Source organism: Haliaeetus albicilla, chromosome 13 (assembly GCF_947461875.1).
Source record: "Haliaeetus albicilla chromosome 13, bHalAlb1.1, whole genome shotgun sequence".
Lineage (NCBI taxonomy): Eukaryota > Metazoa > Chordata > Aves > Accipitriformes > Accipitridae > Haliaeetus > Haliaeetus albicilla.
In genome coordinates, this window is record NC_091495.1 from 42,978,338 (window position 1) to 42,999,369 (window position 21,032).

Consider the following 21,032-nt stretch of genomic DNA (forward strand, 5'->3'; position numbering starts at 1 on the left):
CTGGATCGCCCCGATCCCCCCGCCCCGATCCCCACCGCCTGGGCCGCAGCCCCCTGGCCGTCCCCCCCCAGCCCCATTACGTGGCATCCACATTCCCCCCAACCCCATTACCCCTGCCAAAAAAAGCCGCCAGCACCCAGCCACCCGCCTGCCCGGGGAGGGAAAAGCAAGGTGCTGGGTGCCCGGTCTTTGTCAGTGGGATGGGGACACGGGGGTGCCTGGCGGGGGACACCCCAAAAGGCACCCACCGTGCCCCCACCCCAGCAGCACCCACGATCAGCCTCGGTCCCCCGTGGGCATTGCTCCTGGGGCAGCAGCAGACTTTGGGGGGGGGGGGAGTGGGTCGGGTGTTGGTCCCCCCGCCCCCCACCACCTCGCTTACCACCCAGCAGGCCCCCCCCCCCCCGGGGCTGGGGCCCCCCGTGGGAATTAAAAAATAAAGAGCTCTCTCTATGTACAGGGACCAGGGAGGGAAAGAGCGAAAGCGGCGTCCAGAGAACAACATCCACCACCAGCAACAGCAAAACGCCACAAGCACAGCCGGGGGGGGGTCGGGACCCCCGCTACCACCACCACCACCCCCCGCCAGCCAGGAGACACACCCCCCCCCCAAGGCAGAGACAGGCGGGGGGGTCTGGGCGCAGAGGTGCCCCCCAGCCCCCCTGGCTGTGGCCGAGCGGCTGGGTTGGTTTTTGGGTGTGTGTTTGGTTGGGTTGGGGTTTGTTGGTTTGGTTTCTTTTTTTTCCCCCTTTTTTTTTTTTTTTGCCTTTTTTTGGTTGTTGTTGTCATTTTGGCTTTTTTTTTTTTTTGTCTTTTTGTTTTCTGCAAACACAGGCACTGGAGGGGGGGGAGGATCAGGGGCCGGGGTGGAGGAGGGGACAGGCATGCGGACGCGTGCTTCGGGGCCGCAGCTCCGGCTGCCGGCTCGGCTCCCATCGCCGTCTCCGTCGGGCTGGAACCAGGACAGCCACCACGAGCTCTGTGGGGATGGGGGGGACCCCCCGCCCCGGGGTGAGCCAGAACCGGCGTACACCGGTACCGCACCCCCCCCCCCCCAAACCCTCATCCCACCCTCACCTTCACTGCAGCGGGGCGACAGGGGCCCCCGAGCCGTGGAAGTGGACGTTCTGCCACTTGCCGTCGCGGCGGTGCCAGACGCGGGTCTCCTCCGACTGGCTGGTGCGAGGCCGGCCCTGGGCGTCGATGTACTGGGTGAGGCGGATGTAGGCGATGCAGGCAGCGTCCTCGCCGATGACATGGACGTGGGGGTTCAGGATGGTTGTGTGGATCGGCTTGTTGTTCTTGGAGAGCACTGCGGGGGGGGGGGGGGGGGGCGGCCGTCAGCAGTGCAGGGAGGGTAATGGGTGGCAGGGCAGGCGGATGGATGGCCAAGCAGGCACGGGTCTGGGCAGGCGGGGAGGGATTCAGGGAAGCAGGCAGGGTGGATGGACAGGCAAACGGGACAGGCAGGTTGCACAGGCAGGATGGATAGGGAGGCTGGGAGGGATACAGGCAGGGAGGAGTGGATGGACAGGCAGACAGGATGGGCAGGGAGGGTGCAGGCAGGAGAGACAAGCAGGCAGAGACAGGTGGATGGACATGCAGACAGGACAGGCAGGCAGAAGAGAACCAGATGGGGAACAGGCAGGATAAGCAGGGCAGCAGGCAGTGGCCAGGCAGAGGATGGGCAGGGGAACAGGAAGGATGGGCAGTATAGATGGACAGACGGACCAAGCAGGGACAGAGAGGGGGACAGGCAGGAGCTAGGCAAGGGCTGGGAAGTTTGGCTGGACAGAGGGACAGGCAGAAAAAGGGGAGGGGATGGACAAGATTGCCTGGCAGGCAGGTGGGGGGGGCAGACAGGAACAGGTAAGGCAAATAGGCAGGGGACCAACAGGATGGGCAGGCAGGCAGGAGACAGGCAAGAGGGGCAGGCAGGACAGGCGGGGGGGGGAGCAGGCAGGGGTCAGCAAAGGAGACAGGCAGGATGGACGAGGATGGGTTGGGCAGGCAGGAGACAGGGAGAGGACAGGCAGGGCGCAGGCAGCGCCGGGCACTCACAGTTCTCAAAGTAGAAGCGGTGGAAGTCCATGCCCTCCACCAGGTTGCCCAGGGCCTCAGGCTCGAAGGAGGTGAGCCCCGGGTCGCAGATCTTCCTGCAAGGCAGTGGGTGAGCAGCAGCCCTGCCCGGCCACACCCTGCCCAGCCCCACCCACGGGACCCCACTCACGCATAGGCTTCAAAGTCCCCGTTGTTGACGGCCTCGATGAGCTGCTCCGTGATCTTGATGATCTCCTGCTTGCGGGCTGGGGGGGGGGGCAGAACGGCCAGTGTCACCACCCCATCCCTGTCCCCACGCTGGGGTCCCCTGGGATGGAGGGGAGGGATGGGGGGGGGGTGGAGATGGGGGGGTATTGGGGGGGGGGGCGGGCGGGAGAGGGATGGACAGACACCGTGGGGATGGGTGGAAGGGATTTGGGGACGGACGTGGTGACATGGGATATGGAGAAGGGACATGTTGGGGGGGGGCGAGGGGAGCATGGGGACAATCAGACGGCCCATGGAGCAGGCACAGACAATGGGGACAGACAGCCGGACCATGAAGACAGACGTACAGACCTTGGGGACAGAGAGACTATGGGGACAGATGCATGGGCCATGAGTACTGACAGACGGACAGACACAGGGACGTCCGTGTGCCCAGGGTCCCCGCAGCTCTGCCACACCGGTCTCAGCACCCCCATGGCCCAGGTGTCCTGGGCCTTCCCAGCATGTCCCAGTGCTGCCCAGTGCCATCCCAGTACCAGCTCAGCATGTCCCAGTGCATCCCAATGTTACCCGTGCATGTTCCAGTGCCATTCCAGCGCATCCCAATACAGCCAGTTCCATACCAGTGTCTCCCAGTGCCATCCCACTGTGGCTCAGTGCCATTCCAGTATATTACAATAGATCCCAGTTCCATGCAAGTGCACCACAACACATCCCAGTGCCACTCCAGTGCACTCCGATACATCCCAGTGCATTCCAATATGCCCCAGTTCCATCCCAGTGCAATCCTACTGCATCCCAGTGACATCCCAGTACATTCCAGTGCATCATTGATACACCCCAGTTTACACCAGTACATCTCAGGGCCATCCCAGTGCATTTCAATGCAACCCAGTGCCAGCTTACTGTGTCCCAGTGCCATTCCAAGCATTCCAGTTCACCCCAGTTCTATCCCAGTACATGCCAGCATCATGCTGTTGAATTACAGTGCATCTCAGTGCAATCCCAGTGTGTTCCAGTGCCATTCCAATGCAGCCCACTCCACTATATCCAAATGCTTCATTTCACCCTGATGCCACCCCAGTACCACTCCAGTGCATTCCAATACAGCCCAGTTCCATCCCAGTATGTCCCAGTGCTATCCCAGAGCATATCGTTGCACTCCAGTTTGCACCAGTACATCCCACTGCATCTCAGTGCCAATCTACTGTGTCCCAGTGCTATTCCAGCACATCCCAATACATCCCAGTTCCATTCCAGTGTATTGCAGTACCATTCTGCTGCTTCCCAGTACCATTCTAGTGCCTTCCTGTCCACCCCAGTTCCATCCAGTGCATCCCACTGCCATTCCAGTGCACCTCAATTCATCTTGGTACCATCCTACTGTTTCCCAGTGCATTCCAGTACCATCCCAGTCCATTCCTGTGTCACCCTGTGTTCCAGTGCCATTCTGCTGCATCTCAGTGCCACACCACTATATCCCAGTGCATCTCAATGCCACTTCTGTGCCATCCTAGTGCATCTCAATATTTCCCAGTGCATTCCAGTGCCATTCTAGTGCATTCCAACACAGCCCAGTTCTATCCCAGTATGTCCCATCATCATCCTATTGCATCCTAGTACATTCCAATACAGCCCAGTTCCATCCCAGTGTGTACCAGTACTGCTCTAGAGCATATCGTTGCACTCCAGTTTGTCCCAGTGCATCCCACTGCATCTCAGCACCAATCTACTGTGTCCTAGTGCCATTCCAGTACATCCCAGTACAGCCTAGTTCTATCCAGTGCATCTCAATTAATCTTGGTACCATCCCAGTGTGTCCCAGCATCATTCCAGTGCATCCCAGTGACATGCCAGTCCATTCCAGTGCCACATTAATATATCTCAGTGCATTCCAGCGCTACCCCAGTGCCTGTCAGCGCATCCCAGGCCATCTCAATGAATCCCAGTGCATGTTGGTGCATCCCAGTGCCATCTCAATGCATCCCAGTGCTGTTCTAGTCTGCCCCTATGCCATTGCAGTGTGTCCCAATCCATTCCAGTTCACTCCAATGCATCCTAGTACCATCCCAGCACACCCCAATGCATCCTGGTGCCATCTCAGCCCACCCCAGTGCCATCCCAATGCGTCCCTGTGCCAGTACAGTGTGTCCCAATCCATCCCATTTCCATCCCAGTGCACTCCAATGCATCCTGCTGCCATCCCAGAGCATCCCAGTGCCATTACAGTCTGTCCCAATGCATTCCAGTTACATTCCAGTACACCCCAGTGCATCCTGGTGCCATCCCAGTGCATCCCAGCTCCATCCCAATGCATCCCAGCTCCATCCCAATGCATCCCAGTTCCATTTCAGTACACCCCAATGCATCCTGGTGCCATCCCAGTGCCGTTCCAGTGCATCCCAGCTCCATCCCAATGCATTCCAGCACCCTCCCAGTGCATCCCAGTGCTGTCCCAGTGCCATTCCAGCATACCCCAATGCACCCTAGCGCCATCCGAGCACCGTCAAATTGCATCCCAGTGCAATCTCAGTGCATCCCAGTGCACCCTGCTGCCATCCCAGTGCCATCCCACCGCACCTCAGCTCCATCCTAGTGCATTCCAGCACCCTCCCAGTGCATCCCAGTGCCGTCCCAGTGCATCCCAGCTCCATCCCAGTGCGTTCCAGCACCCTCCCAGTGCATCCCAGTGCATCCCAGCGCCAGCCGCTCCCCACAGCCCTCCTGCTCCCCCATCACCTTTTGTGTCCTCGTCCTCGATGGTGGTGTTGGTGCTATCGGACGACTCCTGCCAGCAGGACGGCGGCGGTGCGGGGGGAGAGAGACAAACAGAGAGGGTCAGAATCCAGCCGGGCTGGGGATGGAGGGGGGGATGAGCCTGGCTGGGGCTCGGCAGGACCCCAGCGATGCCAGATACTGCAGGGCAGGGGAGCCCCCGCCGTCACCGTGCCCCATGCGCGCTCCTCATCCGCTCCAGCGCCACGTCAGCCCCCTCCCTGCCCTGCGCCATGGCTGATGTTGGGGGGGGGGGGGGAAGATGGAGGCGGAAAGCGGGGCCCCAAATGACCCCGGGGGCTAACAAACGCGGGCGAGGCGAGAAGGGAAGAGAGGCAGCAATACCTTTATGCCGTCCGCGGGATTATGAATTACGGTAGTTTGAGGCTCCTATGGGAGAAGGGAGAGAGACAGAGGCGGGGGGGGGGAGGAAGCGAGAGCCCAGGAGGGGGGACAACGGAGCAGGGGGGACGACGGAGCGAGCGGCACGCGGACGGGGGCGAAGAGAGACCCAGACCGGATTCGGGGAGGGGCAGGGGGGGGAGAGAAGCAGAGAGTCATTAGTCCAGCGAAAGCGAAATGGTTTAATTCACAGAAAGACGGAGGCTGGAGGGTGGGGGGGGGCGGGAAGAGGGGAGAGAGTCGGGGAAGAGAGACGCAGCGGGACCCCCATGGACGGTCGAGGAGGAGCCAGCCAGGTCGTGGAGGGCAGCCCCGTGCCCATATCCTGCACTTGCTGTGCCAGCCAGGCATCCCTGTGCCTGTGTACTCCACTCACTGTGCCAGCCGAGCATCCCTCTGCCCGCATCCTGCACTCGCTGTACCTGCCGGGCATCCCCATGCCCATATCCTGCACTCACGGAACCAGCCAGACATCCCCATGGCCATATCCTGCCCTCCCTGTGCTGGCTGGGCATCCCCATGCCCGAATCCTGTACCTGCCATGTGGGCTGGGTATCCCTCTGCCCATATCCTGCACTCAGGGAACCAGCCAGCCACGCTCGTGCCTGTATCCTGCACTTGCTGTGCTGGCCAGGCGTCCCCGCGCCCGTATCCTGCACCCACCTTGCTGTCCACATTGCCGGGTCATCCCCGCATCCTGCACCTGCTGTGCCAGCCAGGCCGCCCTGTACCTGTATCCTGCACTTACCTGACCGGCAGGGTCGTGCTCAGCATCCCCGTGCCCATATCCTGCAACCACCTCGCCGTCCGCATGACGAGGCACCCCACGGTCATATCCTGCACCCACCTTGCCGTCCATCTTGCAGGGCACCCCCGTGCCCATATCCTGCACTCCCCCTCCCCATTCTCATGCCACTCCCTCCATCCCCAGTGACACCAGGGACAGCCGGACGGACAGACAGCCGGACGAGGTTGGGGGGGGGCGCATGGCGATGGATGGGATGGGCTGGCGGGATGGATCTGGTCTGGGGGGGTGGGAGGGTGGCTGCGAGGCGGGGGGGGCACCTACCAGCGCAGCGGGTGGGAGCGTCCCCTTGGGGCTGGTGACACCGGCACTGCCTTTGGTGCTGTTGGTCTGGGGCTGGGGGGGGAAGAGAAAAGTGGGGGGGCTCAGTGGCACGAGGCGGGGGGGGGCGGCCCCCCCTCGGCCCCCCCCCGGCCCCTCACCTTCACGCCGTCCGCCTTCTTGTTCAGTAAGCTCTTAGCTGCTGCGGGGGGGGAGAGAGCATCAGCAGCTGACTCCTCTTTTGGGGACAAGGGACACCTTGTGTGTGTGTGTCCCCCAACACCCCCCTCCCGGCCCCCCACCCTGATGCCCCCCCCAGGGTGCTGGCAGCACCCACCACCCTGGTGTCGGGGGGGAGGGGGGGACACGCTGGGAGGGGGGTGTTCCCATTCTGGGGGTGTCCCCATCCTGGGGGAGGGTCCCCATCCTGGGACACACACACATGAGCTGGGGTGGGGGTCCCCATCCTGAAGGCCCCCGCAGGGGGGGGCAGGGCTGGCTTACCTTGGAGAAATGCAGAGAGGAAAGCGAGAGAGAGAGAGGAGAGGGGGGGCGAGAGAGAAACGGGGGGGGGGAGGAGGAAAAAGGGAAAACATAAAAAAAAAAACATAAAAAAGATGAGTTGAGTCCAGGGATGGGGCGGCCCCCTGTGCCGCCCCGGTGTCACCCTGGAGGGGGACAAGGACGGGGCAGGGGGACCATCTGTCACTGCTATCGCAATCTCTGGCCAGTGGGGGGGGGGGACAGGGACATGGCGGGGGGGACACAAGTGGCCGGGGGGAGGCTGTGTCACCTCGAGCATCCTCATCATTTCTCTGAGCTCGGGGACACCCCCCCTGCCGGCATCATGGGGTGGGGGGGGGGCTGTGCAGTGACAAGTCTGGTGACAGCAGGGTGGCACAGAGCAGCACCCAATGGGGAGGGGGGGCTGATGGGGGGGGGAAGGGGACACCCCTGCCCCCCCGGCAGACCCATGTCCCCACGGGGGTCCCTGGCAGGGTGTCCCCAAGGGTCCCGGTCCCTCCTCTGAAAGCAGGCGGGCGCTGAGAGGTGGGGGTTTAAACCAGAGCCGAATTGGGGGGGGCCGGGGATCCCCGGCAGGGGGGGCCAGCTATAGCCCGGGGAGGGGGGGGCACGGTTTAAGACCCGCCGAGTGTTTCGCGGCGCCACGAACACTGGCTGCAGCTCTCTGGAAGCTGTGCGGGGGGGGGCATGCAAGGGGGTGCACATGCGGGGGGGGCAGGCGTGCAGGGTGGGGGACACAGGGGGGGCACGGGGGGCACATGGGACATGCAGTGGGTTTGCCCCCCTCCACGTGCTGGTGTGCCCCCCCTGTGTGTGGGGGGGCAGGGAGGCAGTGCCATGGGGTGGGAGCAATGGGGGGGGGAACCACCCTAAAATTATGCCCCCCCCAGCTCCCCATTGCTGACCCAGGTGGGTGTCCCCAGGGGGTGCCACCACAGTGTCCCCCCCCACCAGGGACCACTGGCCCAGAGCAGGGCACAAGCACCCAAGCAGCCCCCCCTGGGATTGGGGGGGACAAGCACTGGGGGTGGGGGCCGCCACAGAAACCCCCCCCCCCGGGACCAGCTGGGGGGGTGACAGTGGGGGGTGGGGGCAGTGGCATCTCTCGGTCCCCGTGGGGAGGGGGAGAGGCTAGTGGGAGGGGGTGCGGGGGGCGGGCAATGCAGGGGGGCCATGCATGCGCTCCGATTTCCGAGGAGGGCACCCGAAACCCGTTGGGGGGGGGGGTGTAGGTGAGGAAGAGGATGGTTGGGGGGGGGACAAGGGACAAAGGATCTGGGGCTGGGAGTTGGGGGGACACACACAGAAACCAAGCGGGGCCGGTGGGGGGGGGGCCGGGGGGGCCCTTTGCGGACGCGTCTACCTTGTTCCACCAGCCCCAGGGGGGCCCCAGCGGCGGCCGCCGACATGGTCGGAGGAGCGGTGGTCTGTCTGCCCACTGCGGGCAGGAGACGGGCAGAGGACGGGCAGGAGACAGAGAGAGAGAGAGGAGAGAGAAAGGGAGCAGAGCTCCTGTTAGGGAGGTGGGGGCAGGTTGGGGGGGGCTGCAGCCGGGACCCCCACCTTCCCACCCCTCCACCCTCCCCAACACCAAGTCCTGGGGTGTCCATCACCCTGGCCTCAAGCCTGGGGGTGGCTGACACTGCTCCGTCGTCGTGTTTGTGTGTCCCCCCGCCACCTCCACCGCCAGCCACTGGAGTGGGGCGGGGGGGTGTGGGGGGACAACACGGTGACCGGGCACTACCTGCTGCTGTGTGCGGGGGAGGGGGGGGCGGATCCTGCCCCCCCCTTGGCTAACGCATGCCCCCATCCTCGCCGACAGGGAAAAACTGGGGGGGGCAGGTTAAGGGGGTGGGGGAGTGGGAAAAAGAGAGAAAGACAGCGACAGAGAGACGGGGAGGGGGGGCACCGGCCTCGGCAGGGGCTGCGGGCGGGGGGGCTGTGGCCCCTGGCCCCCCCTGGCCAGCGGGACCCCCCCCCTTACCTGAGAAGTTCCTGGTGGCCAACATGGTGGTGAGGATGGCACCCTGCAAGGGAGGGGGGGTGCAGGATGAGGCCCTGGGACAGGGCAATGGGATGGGGGGGGGGGCAGGATGGGGCCATGGGACGGGGTGATGTGCCAGGCAGGGCCAGGAGTGGACCATGCTGCACCAGGTACCACTGGGATGGGACTGTGGCCCTTGGCAAAGCAACAAGTGTGGCCAGGATGGGACCGTGGGATGCCTGGGACAGGTCGGTGCTGCACGAGGCACTGCCAGGATGCGACCGTACTGCACCGGGCATGGGCAGAGTGGGACTGTGCTCGTGGAAAGGGATGGTGCTGTGCTGGGTGGGGGAACACCGGGCACGGCCAGGGTCAGATCCAGCCCAGGCTTCTCCCTGGAGAAGATCTCACCTTGAGCTTCCTCCGGGCGTTGAACTTTTTCAGACACTCGACTGTCTCCTGCCTGTGCATCATGGAGGCCACAGTGGAGCGTTGCTGCAGGGGACAAGGGGGATCAGCGCCAGGTGTTGGTGGCCACCGGGCCAGGGGACACACACCGGGGCAGGGGGACGATGGGGGGACACAGCACTTACGCAGACCCACGGGTGCTTGAGGGCTTCGTGGGCTGTGATGCGCTTGGCGGGGTTGATGGTCAGCATCTGGTTGATAAGGTTTTTCGCTTCGGGGGTGACCGTGTCCCACTCGGGTGAAGGGAACTGGGGGGTGATGGGACACAGGGGGGTGATGGCTGGGGAGGGGCAGCCCCACAGTGCCCATGTCCCTCCACCTCCCACATGTCCCCAACCAGCCACCGGAGACATGGCCCAAAGACTAGCTGTAGCATCCCTCAGTAGGTTCCAGAGTTGATAGGCCAGCCAGCCACTGTGCGGGGGGTGCCTGGCACCGGGGACTTACATCGTAGGCGCCGGGGACTTACATCGTAGGCACCGGCCTTGATCTGTTGGTAGAGTTTGTGCTGGTCCTCGTCCCAAAATGGCGGGTAGCCCACCAGCAGGATGTACAGGATGACACCTGGGTGAGGGAGAGCAGAGTCAGGGCTGGGGTGGGGGGGCTGGGGACGCGGGACAGCGGTGTCCCCAAGATGGCCTGTCCCCGTGCCAGCCTCCCCAGTGCTGCCAGGATGGCACCGTCCCCCACGGCAGCACCCACCCAGCCGGGAAAGCGCAGCACGGCCGGGGCACGCAGCCCGGGATGGGGAGAGAGATGGGGACAGGGTGGGACCGGGATGGAGATCAGGCAGGGCTCAGGCAGGAGTCGGGCAGGGAAGGGCTCTTACCGCATGCCCAGATGTCCACGGGTTTGCCGTAGGCCTCTTTGCGCAGGACTTCAGGGGAGAGGTAGCCAGGCGTGCCCGCAAAGCCTGGGATGGAGACGGCAGGAGCTGAGCCGAGCCGCCCTGGCAGGCAGGGGCAGGGGCAGGGACAGGGACAGGGTGGGATGCAGTGGGCATGGTGCAAGAACACAGTGGGCATGGCACAGGGACATGGTGGGCACGGGACAGGGATGCGGTGGGCCCGGGGGGGTACGCAGCGGGCGGGATGCTGTGGGCACGGGGCAGGGATGCAGCAGGGATGGGGCAGGGCACGGTGGGCAGAGGACAAGGACGCGGCATGGCACAGGCACAGGGTGGGAATGGGGGGATGCGGTGGGCACGGGACAGGGGTGCGGTGGGCACAGGAGAGGGACGTGGTGGGCACAGGAGATGGACACGGTGGGCACAGGAGAGGGACGTGGTAGGCACAGGAGAGGGATGCGGTGGGCACGGGACAGGGACGTGGTGAGCACGGTGCAGGGACAGGGTGGGTACAGGAGGATGTGGTGGGCACAGGAGAGGGACACGGTGGGCACGGGCAGGCGGTGGCACTCACCAAACCAGGCCTGCTGATCGCCTTGCACCTCGATGGCGAGGCCGAAGTCGGCCAGCTTCACCGCCGCCCCTTTGCACTTGCTGGCCAGGAGCAGGTTCTCCGGCTGCCACAGGCAGCGCCAGGCACGGGGTGAGGAGGGGACAGGAGGAACCGGGCCGGGGTGGGGGGAAGCAGAGGGGGCTTTGCAGCCACCATCGAGAGGGTCCTGCCCATCTGCCAGCCCCCCCCCCCCCCCCCGTGCTGCAGGCAGGGGGGCTGAGCCCCGTGCCGAATGGCCAGGGGGTGCCCCAGGTGGCAGAGCCCCACAGCTCAGCGTCACCCTGTCCCCATGTGTGTCCCCGACCCACCCCATAGCCAAGCTTGAGCCTCTCCCCACCCTGCACCCCAATGGGGAGATGTGGGGGCGAGCTGGGGTGGGGGGGGGGTTGCTGTGAACACCCAACTTGTCGCAAGAGTGTGCCGTGAATGGGGGGGGTGGTCACACACACCCCCAGAAAGGGGAGGTGGCAGCTGGAGGCACTCAGAGCAAAGGGGACCCCCCCGCCTCCAGCCCCAGGGGGAGCTCATTAACCCCCACCCCTAGGACCTGGGGGCTTGGGAACCCAGTGAGCTGGGCCCCCCACCCCCAAGCTGTGGGGACCCAGGGACCCCGAGACCTGGGAGGGGGGAGAACTGCCCTGTGCAGAGGGATGGACGGACGGGGGGGTGGTCACTCACCTTGAGGTCCCTGTGGACGACCCCCATTTGATGACAGTGGAGGACAGCCTCCAGGATCTGCTGGATGCAGTGGCTGCATGCAAACGTCGGGGGGGGGGGGGTCAGGGGCACGCTGCCCCCACCACCACCACCTCCCGCACCCCCCCCCGCCTGGGGGCACCTGGACCTGTGCCTTCCCTCAAACCAGCCCCCTGCCCCGCTGTCAGCACCGCACTGCACCCTGGGGAGGATGGGACCCTACAAAAACAAGCAGCGATCTCACATTGCGGGGGGGGGGGGGGGAGGGGGTGTGCTGAGCTTGGCACCCCCCCCCGTGCCCCTGCCTGAGGCGGGGGGACTCACCCCTGGGTGCCCATCACGGGGTGCTCCCATCTTGGCATGGAGCCATGGGAGGGTCACCCTAATGATGATGCTGTGCCCCCCACTCCGTGGGGACCCCTCCCAGCCCTGCTGCTGCCCGGATGCCGGGGTCCCCCAGACAGGACTCATGGGGGGGGACGGGACGGGGGGTGTGGGGAGGGCAGATGGAGACAAGACAAGAAAGAAAGAGGGAAGGAGCGGGGGGATGAGAGGCTGAAATGGGGGTGAAGGGGGGGCCCCCGCCTGGCTGGGGGTGCTGGGGCATGGAGGGCGGGGGGCAACCTCCCTGCAAGGGGGTGCAAAAAAAGTGGGGGCGGGTGTCAGAAAAAGGAGGGAGGAGAGAGCCCCAAAGCGGGGTCCCAGCGAGGGGAGCGGGGGGCCGGGAAGCGGGATGCTCCGGCGGGCGGGGGGCAGCGCAGGGGGCACGGCCCCCCCCCCGTTATACTGACCTGCGGCTCCCTCTGCACAGGGGCAAAGTGATGGGTGGGAGAAACGCGTGCTAATAGCTCATGGACACAGTGACTGCAAAACAAAACGGGGGGGCGGGGGGGGCAGGGGTTGGGGGGACAGGATGGGGAGAAGAGGTGGGAGAGGGGGGCAGGATGGGGTAAGGGGGGTGGGAGGGGGGCAGGATGGGGGGCAGGAGGGGGTAAAGGGGATGGGAGGGGGGCAGGATGGGGAGAAAGGGAGGGGGCAGGATGGAAGGGCAGGGGGTGGGAGGGGGGCAGGATGGGGGGCAGGGTGGGGGCAGGAGAGGGGATGGGAAGGTAGAGGGGCAGGAGGTGGGCCAGGGTGGGGGGCAGGTTGGGGGGCAGGAGGCGAAACACAGGGAAGGGGTGCCGGGGTGGGGGGGAGCAGGCAGCGAGCAGAAGGGCAGAGGTGGGACGGACGGACGGACACACGGATGGACACACGGACACGCACAGAGCCCGAGCGACGCGTGATGGGAGACGGGGAGGGACAGGGGAACGGGGTGGGGGGGGAACGGGGGGGGCACTGGGGGGGGGACAGGAGGGGAGGCGGAGATGGGGGGGAACGAGAGAGGGGGAGAAACAATGTTGTGAAAGCCCAGAGACCACGGGGACGGGCACACGGCGGGCACACAGGGCACTGGGGTCTCAGCACCGGGACGGGGGGGGCCCTGGGGGCCCCCCACCACCACCAGCCTCCCCCCAGCACATGTCATGACAGCGCCAGGCCTCAGCGGCAGGGGGGGTAGCATGGGGGGTGGGGTGTGACATGGGGGGGGGGGTCCACTGAGCACCCGGCAGCAGAATGGAGCCAGTGGGGGGGGTTATGATAATGGAGGGGCACCCCCCCACCCACTGGGTGCCCCCCCCCTGCCTGCCTTGCTGGAGCTGCCCCATCCCTGCAGCCCCCGGGTGGGGGAGGGCACCGGGGGGGACTGGGGGTGTCCAGGGGTGTTTGGGGGGGGGGGGCATGGGGGCTCACCTGGCATCAGCCTCACTGTAGTACTCCCGCGCCACGATGTCCTCGAAGAGCTCACCGCCGGTCACCCTGCAACGCAGCCGGGGCACCACATCACCCCGGGACCCAAGTGCCCCAGGCAGCCCCAACCTCCTAGGACCCCCCAACACCCCCTGACCCTCCCAGCAGCACTCACAGGTCGAAGACGAGGTAATGGAAACCCTCCTCTGAGATGCTGTCGTGGAGCCGCACTGTGGGGACAGGATGGGGACGGGGACAGGCTCAGCCTCGGCCCCAGGAGCCCCCGGGGCATCTGCCATGTGTGACACACGTGTGTCTGTGTCACACGCAGCCCTCACACCTGCACCCAGCGTGTCCCATGGTAGCACCCAGCAGGACCCCAGGGTGGCACCCAGTGTGACCCCAGGGGGGCACCCAGCATGTCCTAGTGGTGCCACCCAGCAGGACCCCAAGGGTAGGACCCCATATGTCCCCAGAGGACCACCCAGCACATCCCCATGGTGGCACCCAGCATCTCCCTGGGATGTGCACCCAGCAGGATCCCACATGTTCCCAGGGTGGCACCCCCCCCCCCCCATGGTGGCACCCACCATGCCCCCAGGGTGGCATCCACCACGTCCCTGGGGTGGCACACAGCAGGACCCCAGGGGTGAGACTCCACACGAGCCCAGGTGTGCACCCAGCATATCCCAGTGTGGCACCCAGCGCGTCCTCGGGTGGCACCCAGGAGGGTGACCCCCAGGGTGACCCCCAGGGTGGCACCCGCGTGTCCCGGGCTAGGCGTCACTCACCGATGTTGGAGTGCTTCAGCAGCCGGCAGATGCGGGCCTCCCGCTCCAGCTTCTGGTGGTCTGGAGACACAGGGGTCAGCCAGGACACCCATCCCATGCCCCCACCCTGGGACCCCCCAGCCCCACATGCACCACAGGGGGTCACCTCTCCCCATCCCTGTCCCCGTCCCTGGCTGGAGGAGCCCGCAGGTGCCCACGTGTGAGTGCACATGTCTCTGTGGGTGGGTGGGTGCAGGTGTGCGTGCAAGTGGGTGGGTGTGCAGGCATGCACAAGGGTGCAGGTGTGGGGGGGTGTCGATGGGGACTGTGCATGCCTGTACCAGTGTGCGTGTGTGTGTGTGTGTGTGCGCACCTGTGGGCACGTGCACGTGGGTGTTGGTGTGTCTGGGTGTGCACGTGTATGCCGGTGTGCACAGGCGTATGTGGTTGTGCATGTTTATGCAGCTGTGCATGTGTGTGTGGATATACATCTGTGTGGTTGTGCATGTATGGATGTGCGTGCAGGTGTGGGTGTGCAAGCATGCGTGGCTGTACATGTGTGTGGGTGTGCATGTGGTTGTGTATGTGTTGCAGGTGTGCAGGTGTGGATGTATGTGTGGCTGCCCAGGTACATGGAGGGGGGTTGTACATGTAGTTATGCACACATGTGCAGGCACGCCTGTGTGCGCAGGTGTGCCTGTGTGCGGCTGTACCCATGTGTGCAGCTGGACCAGTGTGCACGAGTGTACCTCTGTATGTGGCTGTACTTGTGTGTGCGAGTGTACCTCTGTGTGTGTGCAGCTGTACCTATGCGTGGCCACATGTGTCACATGTGTACCCATGTTTGCCACTGTACGAGTGTGCGGTTGTACCTGTATATGCAGGTGTACATACATGTGCCTGCATGTGACTGTAACTCTGCATGCAGCTGTGTATTCATGCAGCTGTACCTCTGCATGTGACTGCACCTGTGTGTGCGGCCGTACCAGCATGCGCAGCTGTACCCATGTGCAGCTGTACCTGTGTATGTGGCTGTACTTGTGTGTGCGGCTGTTGAATCAGAATGTGGCTGTACACCTGGGTACCTGTGATTGCCACTGCATGAGTGTGCGGCTGTACCTGTGTGTGGCTGTACCCGTGTGTGTGTGTGTGTGTACCAGGGTGTGCGGCTGTCCCTGTGTATGCGTGTGTACCTGCGTGCAGCTGTACCCATGCATGTAGTTGTCCCTGTGTATGTGTCTGTACCAGGGGGTGCAGCTGTACCCATGTGTGTGGTCGTCCCTGTGTGCGGCTGTACCTGTGCACACAGGCTGGTGCCCAGCCCCGCTGTGCAACACTGCGGCCTGGGGGTGGCTCGGGGGGGCTGGGGGCCGGGCAGGGACAGGCAGGGCAAGGGCTGTGCTGGTCAGGGAGGACACATGGACAGCAGTGTGCACCTGCTCACACACACACACCTGCACACGTGTGTGTGTACACACATGTATAGCCATGATCGCACACGGCTCACACATAGTGTACGCCACCCCCGCACACATGTGTGCACAGAGACAACGCACACACATGTGTGTGAACACACACACGTACACTGTACTCACACAGAGCGAACACACGCTGCTCACACCTGTGCACACACACATCCATGGCCAAGGTACACACACGTGTGTGTACGCACAGAGTACACCCCCACGCACTCACTGCAACTGTACACTGCCTGCTCACACATGTGCACCCCACACACACACCTACATCCACGCACCCTGTGCACACACGTCCCACACCTGCACACACCCCATGCACACAGTGGGCACACACACTGCTGAGGTGTGTGCACACCCCATGACACACTACAGGCACACACACACACACCCTGCTCACACGTGTGCACACACATAGACCCCCCACGCATGCAGTGCACAAACCTGTGTACACATTGCACACACATGCTGCTGATGTGTGCACATGCACCCACAAACCCACTGACACAGTGCACACACACACGCTCTGCCTGCTCACACCTGTGTGCACACTGAGAACACACACACACTCCTGTGCATGCACATGCTCATGCACCCCCCCACTGCTCATGTGTGTGCACACCCACACCCATGAACACACACACGTGTGCACACACATATGTGCATGCACGCACACCCCTGTACACATCACACACACTACACACCCCTGTGTGCACACACAGAGCTCACACTGGTGCACACACACACACTGCACACACCTGTGCATAACCCCCCCACATACATGTCACACACACACCCCTCGCACCTGTGCAAGCACGCACACACCCGTGCATGCACATGTGCCTATGCACACACACTGCTCACACCCATGCGTGCACACACTGCTCACACCTGTGTGCATACACACAGAGAGCTCACAACGGTGCACACCCCCCCAGGCACACACACACTGCTCACACCTGTGTGCGCACACACCCACACCCCTTTGCACACAGCGTATGCACATACACACGCACACAGAACCTGCTCACGTGTGCGCACCCACCACCCCCCCAGGGGACACCACAGCTGCTGTGGGGCACTGAGGAGGAGCCCGGGGGGGGGGGGGGGGGGGGATGGAACCCGTGGGGCAGCAGGAGGGAATGGGGAGGGGGAAAGCCTGATCCAGCCCCCACAGAGCACCCCCCACCCCCAGACGGCACCCTGTGCCATGAGCACCACGGGTGTCACGGGTGCCATGGGTGTCACCATGGGCCCCAGGTGGCTGGGCTGGGGGGTGGCCCCGGGGGCACCCACCCCATGGGTAGTGGTAGGGTTTCTGGGGGGGGGGTGTCCTACCTCTGGCAGAGAGCTTTTTGGTGTTGATGATCTTGGCGGCGTACTCATGGCCGGTGCAGAGCTTGACGCAGCGCCGGACCACCGAGAAAGCCCCCCTGGGGAGGGGGACAGGCTCAGCGCCCCCTGCCTGCCTCAGTGCCCCCTCCCCCCCCAAAACCAGGCCTGGGTGGGCTCCCACCCGTGACTCAGCACCCCGTGGCTGGGGGCTGCGCCAGCCGTGACTCAGCACCCGGGGGGTGAACCCCGACACCGGGGGGGGGGGGGGGGGGGCGACGCTGCTCGGCCCCCGCCCCAGGCACGCCGGAGACCTGCGGATCGGGGGTGCTGGGGGGTGCAGGGCAGGAGCGGGGGGGCTCGGTGGGGCGAGTGCGTGGCAGGGAGCCAGGGGCCAGCATCACGGAGGGGGTCGCGGGAAGGATCCAGCACCGGCAGCCCGTTGCCATGGGGACGGCGGGTGGCCCGGATGGCAGCGGTGGCCATGGTGGTGATGGTGGTGGCGATGGTGGTGGTGGCGATGGTGGCAGCGGGCACAGGGCCCGGCTGCGGACCCGGCGGGGCACGGGGAGCCAGCAGCCACCGGCACCCTCGGGACAGGGACAGGGACAGGGACGGGGACGGGGACAGCGTGGCCATGCCCATGCCAGGCAGCGGCACCCGCTCGCCCGCAGCCCCGCCAAGTGCCACCACCACCTGTCCCCCTTCCAGGACCGACGTCCCTGCCCATCCCCTGCCTGTCCCCTGCCTGCCAGGGTCCCCAGGGGCAGCGGGTGTCCCCGCTCTGCCTGTGCTCAGCAGCACCCATGCCTGGGGGGGGGAGGGGGTCAGGGCAGTGTCTGGCGGGGGGCACAGAGGGGACCCTCGTAGGGCATATCCCCCCGAGCTGGGCTGGGGACACGGCAGAGCCCAGCAGCACCCCGGCCCCGCCGTGCCGAGGGTCCTGTGGGGGACACGTGGGGGGGGGGGGCAGGCCATCCCCTGCCACCACACCGGGTCCCCACATCCCGGGACACCGAGGGCCCTGCACTGGCTGGGACAGTGGGGATCCTGCCACCGCCAGGGGACAAAGGGGGACTCCCCGGGGACTGGCACTCCCGGTCCCCCCCCTCCATCGCCTCCCCACGTGGCCCCAGGGACGGGGGACACGGTGGGTGTCAGGTCCTGCGGGAGGGACGAATGTCATGGACCCCCCAGCTGTGCCTCAGTTTCCCCACCGGCTGGGGGCAGATGTCCCCGACAGTCCCGGCATGGGCGGGGGGGGCACAGACACACGCGGTGGCTGGCGGGTGACACGGAGGGATGGCGGGGTGGGGGAGAGACCACGTTGCCGTGGCAACCAGGACAGGCTGGATTTGGGGGAAAGCAAGGGAATAGCCCCCGATGGCACCACGTCATCCCCCCCATGGGGACTATGTCTACCCCTGCAAAATGTCCCCCCACTATAGCGGGGGTCCCCTCCCTCCCCCGACAAGGTCTGCCCCCACCTTCCCCCCGCCTCCCGGTTTTACCCCCCCAACCCTGCACGCAGGTCGAGGGGATCTGCCCCCCACCCCGGCATTGGGGGCAAATGAGCCCCCCCAAAACCAGCTCCTCCTCAGCTCCTCCCAACACCCACCCTGGGGGGGTTCATGGACACGGGAGGGGTGTCTGGGGGGGGTGTAAGGACCCGGGGGGGGTTAGTGGGGACCTGGGGGGTCTTTAAGGACTAGGAGGGTCCAGAAGGGCTAGCATCTGTAAAGACTGGCAGGCGGGGGTAGCAGATTTGGGGAGTTATATAAGGCCTAAAGGGGTCTAATGGGGGCTGGTGGATGAGAAAGGTCTATAAGGACCAGAGGGGAGATATGGCTGAGGGTTCTATAGAGATGGGGGGGGGGGGATCTGGAGAGATTGGGGGATCTATAGGGGTGGGGGGCAAAGGGGGCCTGGAGGATGGGGGAGGTCTAAAAGGAGCAGGTGCCTATAAGGACTCAAGGACCGTCTGGAGGATGAGGGATGTCTATAGGGTCCAGGGGGGCTCTAAGGACTCAAGGGGGGGTCTATCAGGACCGAGGGGGTTTGGGAGGTCTATAAGGACTGGCGTGGCTATAAGGGCTGGGGGGGATGGTGTTGATAAGGGCTTTGGGGGGGTTTGGAGGGATGGGGATCTATAGGGACCAGGGCAGCTATAAGGACCAGGAGATCTGAGAGATGTGTGGGGTCTGTGAGGATGGGGGGTCTGTAGAAGCCAGGGGCAGGAGCGGGAGTGCTGGGGGGGTCTATAAGGACTGGGGGGGTCAGGAGAGATGGAGAAGGGGTCTGTAAGGATGGGGGGTCCATAGGGTCAAGGGCAGCTATAAGGACTGGGGGGGTCTATAGGGATGGGTGATTGGGGACTGGGGGGACCTGGAGGGATTGGGGGGGTCTGGGCTGACCGGGGCATAGTTGAGGACTGGGGGGGGTCAGGAAAGATCGGGAGGGGGCTGTAAGAGTGGAGGTCCATAAGGATGGGGGGGTCCTTGGGGAACAAGGGGGCTGCAGGGACTGGGGGGGGGGTTCTATGGGGTGGGGGTGCGGGACTCGGAGGATCTTGGGGGTCCGGGCCGCCGGGGGGGGCTGTAAGGCCCGGGGGTCCCTGCGGCCAGGGCTGCGGGGGGGAAGCTGGGGGGGGTAGGTACGGGGCCGGGGGGGGGGCGGTATAAGCGCGGGGCCGGGCCAGTACCGGGGGGAGGGCAGTACGGGGGGGGGGGGGGGCGGCCGACGGGGGGGGGTGGGCAGGCCCGGTCCCGGGGGTTGGGGGGGGGGGGCCGGTCCCGGGTGCCCCGTCCCGCCGCGGGGGGAGGGGGGGGGATGCGTCACGTCTGCACCGAGCGGCGGCCAGAGCCCCGGGCAGCGCCCCCCCCGCCCGCCCGCCCGCCCCCCGCCGCCCCCCGCGCTCCGCCCGCGGCCGGGGCCGTTGCTCGGTGCCCGGTGCCCGGTGCCCGGTGCCGGCGGCCCTTACTTGCCGATCTCCTCGTAGAGCTGGTACTCGTCGGTGAAGCGGGTGCAGGGCACGGTGGTGGCCATGCTGCCGCCGCGCCGCGCCGCAATGAGCCGCCCCGGCACCGGCTCCGCTCCGGCTCCGGCTCCGGCTCCGCCTGGCGCGGGGGGGCGGGAGGAGGCGCTGCCGGGCCGGGGGAGGCACCGGCCGGGGGAGGCACCAGCCCGGGACAGCCCCCGCCGCCCCCCACCCCCCCCCCAGGCTGGGATCTCCCCCACCCCGGGGCACCCCCCCGCCTCGGATCTGCCCCCGCGTCGGGGACCACCCCCACCCCCCGGATCGCCCCCACAGGCCGGTTCCCGTCCGCATCACACACACACGCACCCCCCCCGCCCCGGGGCTGGACCGCCCCACGACCCCGCGGGGATCCCGCTTTCCCCAAGTCTCCCCAAGGGCTTCATAACCAGCTTCTCACCCCCCCCGCCCGGGACCCCTTTATCCCAAATCCCCCCCAGGTGGAGGGCACCCCCATCCACCCCTCCGAAAAGGCCCCATACCCAAACCCCCTCTGCAGGATCCCCCCCCCCCCCCGTTTCTCACATCCCCACCAAAGGACCCCAAATCCATCCCCCCCCAGGGATCCCACATCCCCCCCCCTCCAAAGACCACGATATCCAGACACCCCCCACCCTGAGGACCCCACATGCACCCCCTCTGCCATCCTCACTCCATCCCCCCCCGGGGACACCCTCCCTAATCAGCCCCCCCTCCGCACCAATGTCACCCCAAACAACCCCTCCAGGCTCCAACCCACCCCTAAGCAAAACATCCGGCAGGGGCCTGAGGGGGGCAAAAATCTCCCCCCCCCCCCCACGGGCACCTTGAAGCCCCTCCAATGCCAGAGGCTTGCTGGGGGGGCATTTTTTGGGGACACACACACACACAAGACGCCACCCTGGAGGCCACCAGTAGCCCCAGGGCCTAGCCGAGGTGCCAGGACACTGGGGTCCTTCCCACCCCCACCCCCCGTGGGTCCATGTCACCGGTGGGACCAGGGGCGA

The 21,032-nt window shown here is 65.5% G+C and overlaps 1 protein-coding gene across 7 annotated transcripts; it reads right to left on the bottom strand.

The window, feature by feature from the left end:
• Positions 1–788: 788 nt before the first annotated feature.
• CAMK2B (calcium/calmodulin dependent protein kinase II beta) lies at positions 789–20,146 on the bottom strand. 7 transcript variants are annotated; one of them, XM_069801272.1, is made up of 21 exons: positions 19,993–20,146; positions 17,019–17,113; positions 14,227–14,286; positions 13,611–13,665; positions 13,439–13,504; positions 11,627–11,699; positions 10,910–11,012; positions 10,318–10,401; positions 9,958–10,052; positions 9,614–9,736; positions 9,432–9,515; positions 9,021–9,063; positions 8,400–8,474; positions 6,673–6,710; positions 6,515–6,586; positions 5,389–5,433; positions 5,008–5,056; positions 2,231–2,306; positions 2,062–2,156; positions 1,078–1,312; positions 789–979 (listed from the first exon to the last, which is right to left on the bottom strand). In XM_069801272.1, the coding sequence occupies exons 1-20, from the start codon at positions 20,055–20,057 to the stop codon at positions 1,080–1,082; spliced, it is 1,629 nt and encodes a 542-aa protein (XP_069657373.1). In that variant the 5' UTR covers positions 20,058–20,146; the 3' UTR covers positions 789–979; positions 1,078–1,079. The 7 variants fall into 7 exon arrangements, with proteins under 7 accessions (XP_069657373.1, XP_069657372.1, XP_069657376.1 ...); XM_069801271.1 differs by having other exon boundaries at positions 6,673–6,713; XM_069801275.1 differs by lacking the exon at positions 8,400–8,474 and having other exon boundaries at positions 6,673–6,713.
• Between the last annotated feature and the right edge of the window lie 886 nt (positions 20,147–21,032).

What these genes read in the sequence shown, in the direction of transcription:
- CAMK2B (XM_069801271.1), bottom strand. Translation starts at nt 20,057, where the DNA reads ATGGCCACCACCGTGCCCTGCACCCGCTTCACCGACGAGTACCAGCTC. An exon ending in GCTGAAGCACTCCAACATCG is followed by an intron (nt 13,666 to 14,226) that starts GTGAGTGACGCC and finishes CTGTCCCCACAG; the next exon opens with TGCGGCTCCACGACAGCATC. An exon ending in GGCCACCAGGAACTTCTCAG is followed by an intron (nt 8,475 to 9,020) that starts GTAAGGGGGGGG and finishes TCCTGCCCGCAG; the next exon opens with TGGGCAGACAGACCACCGCT.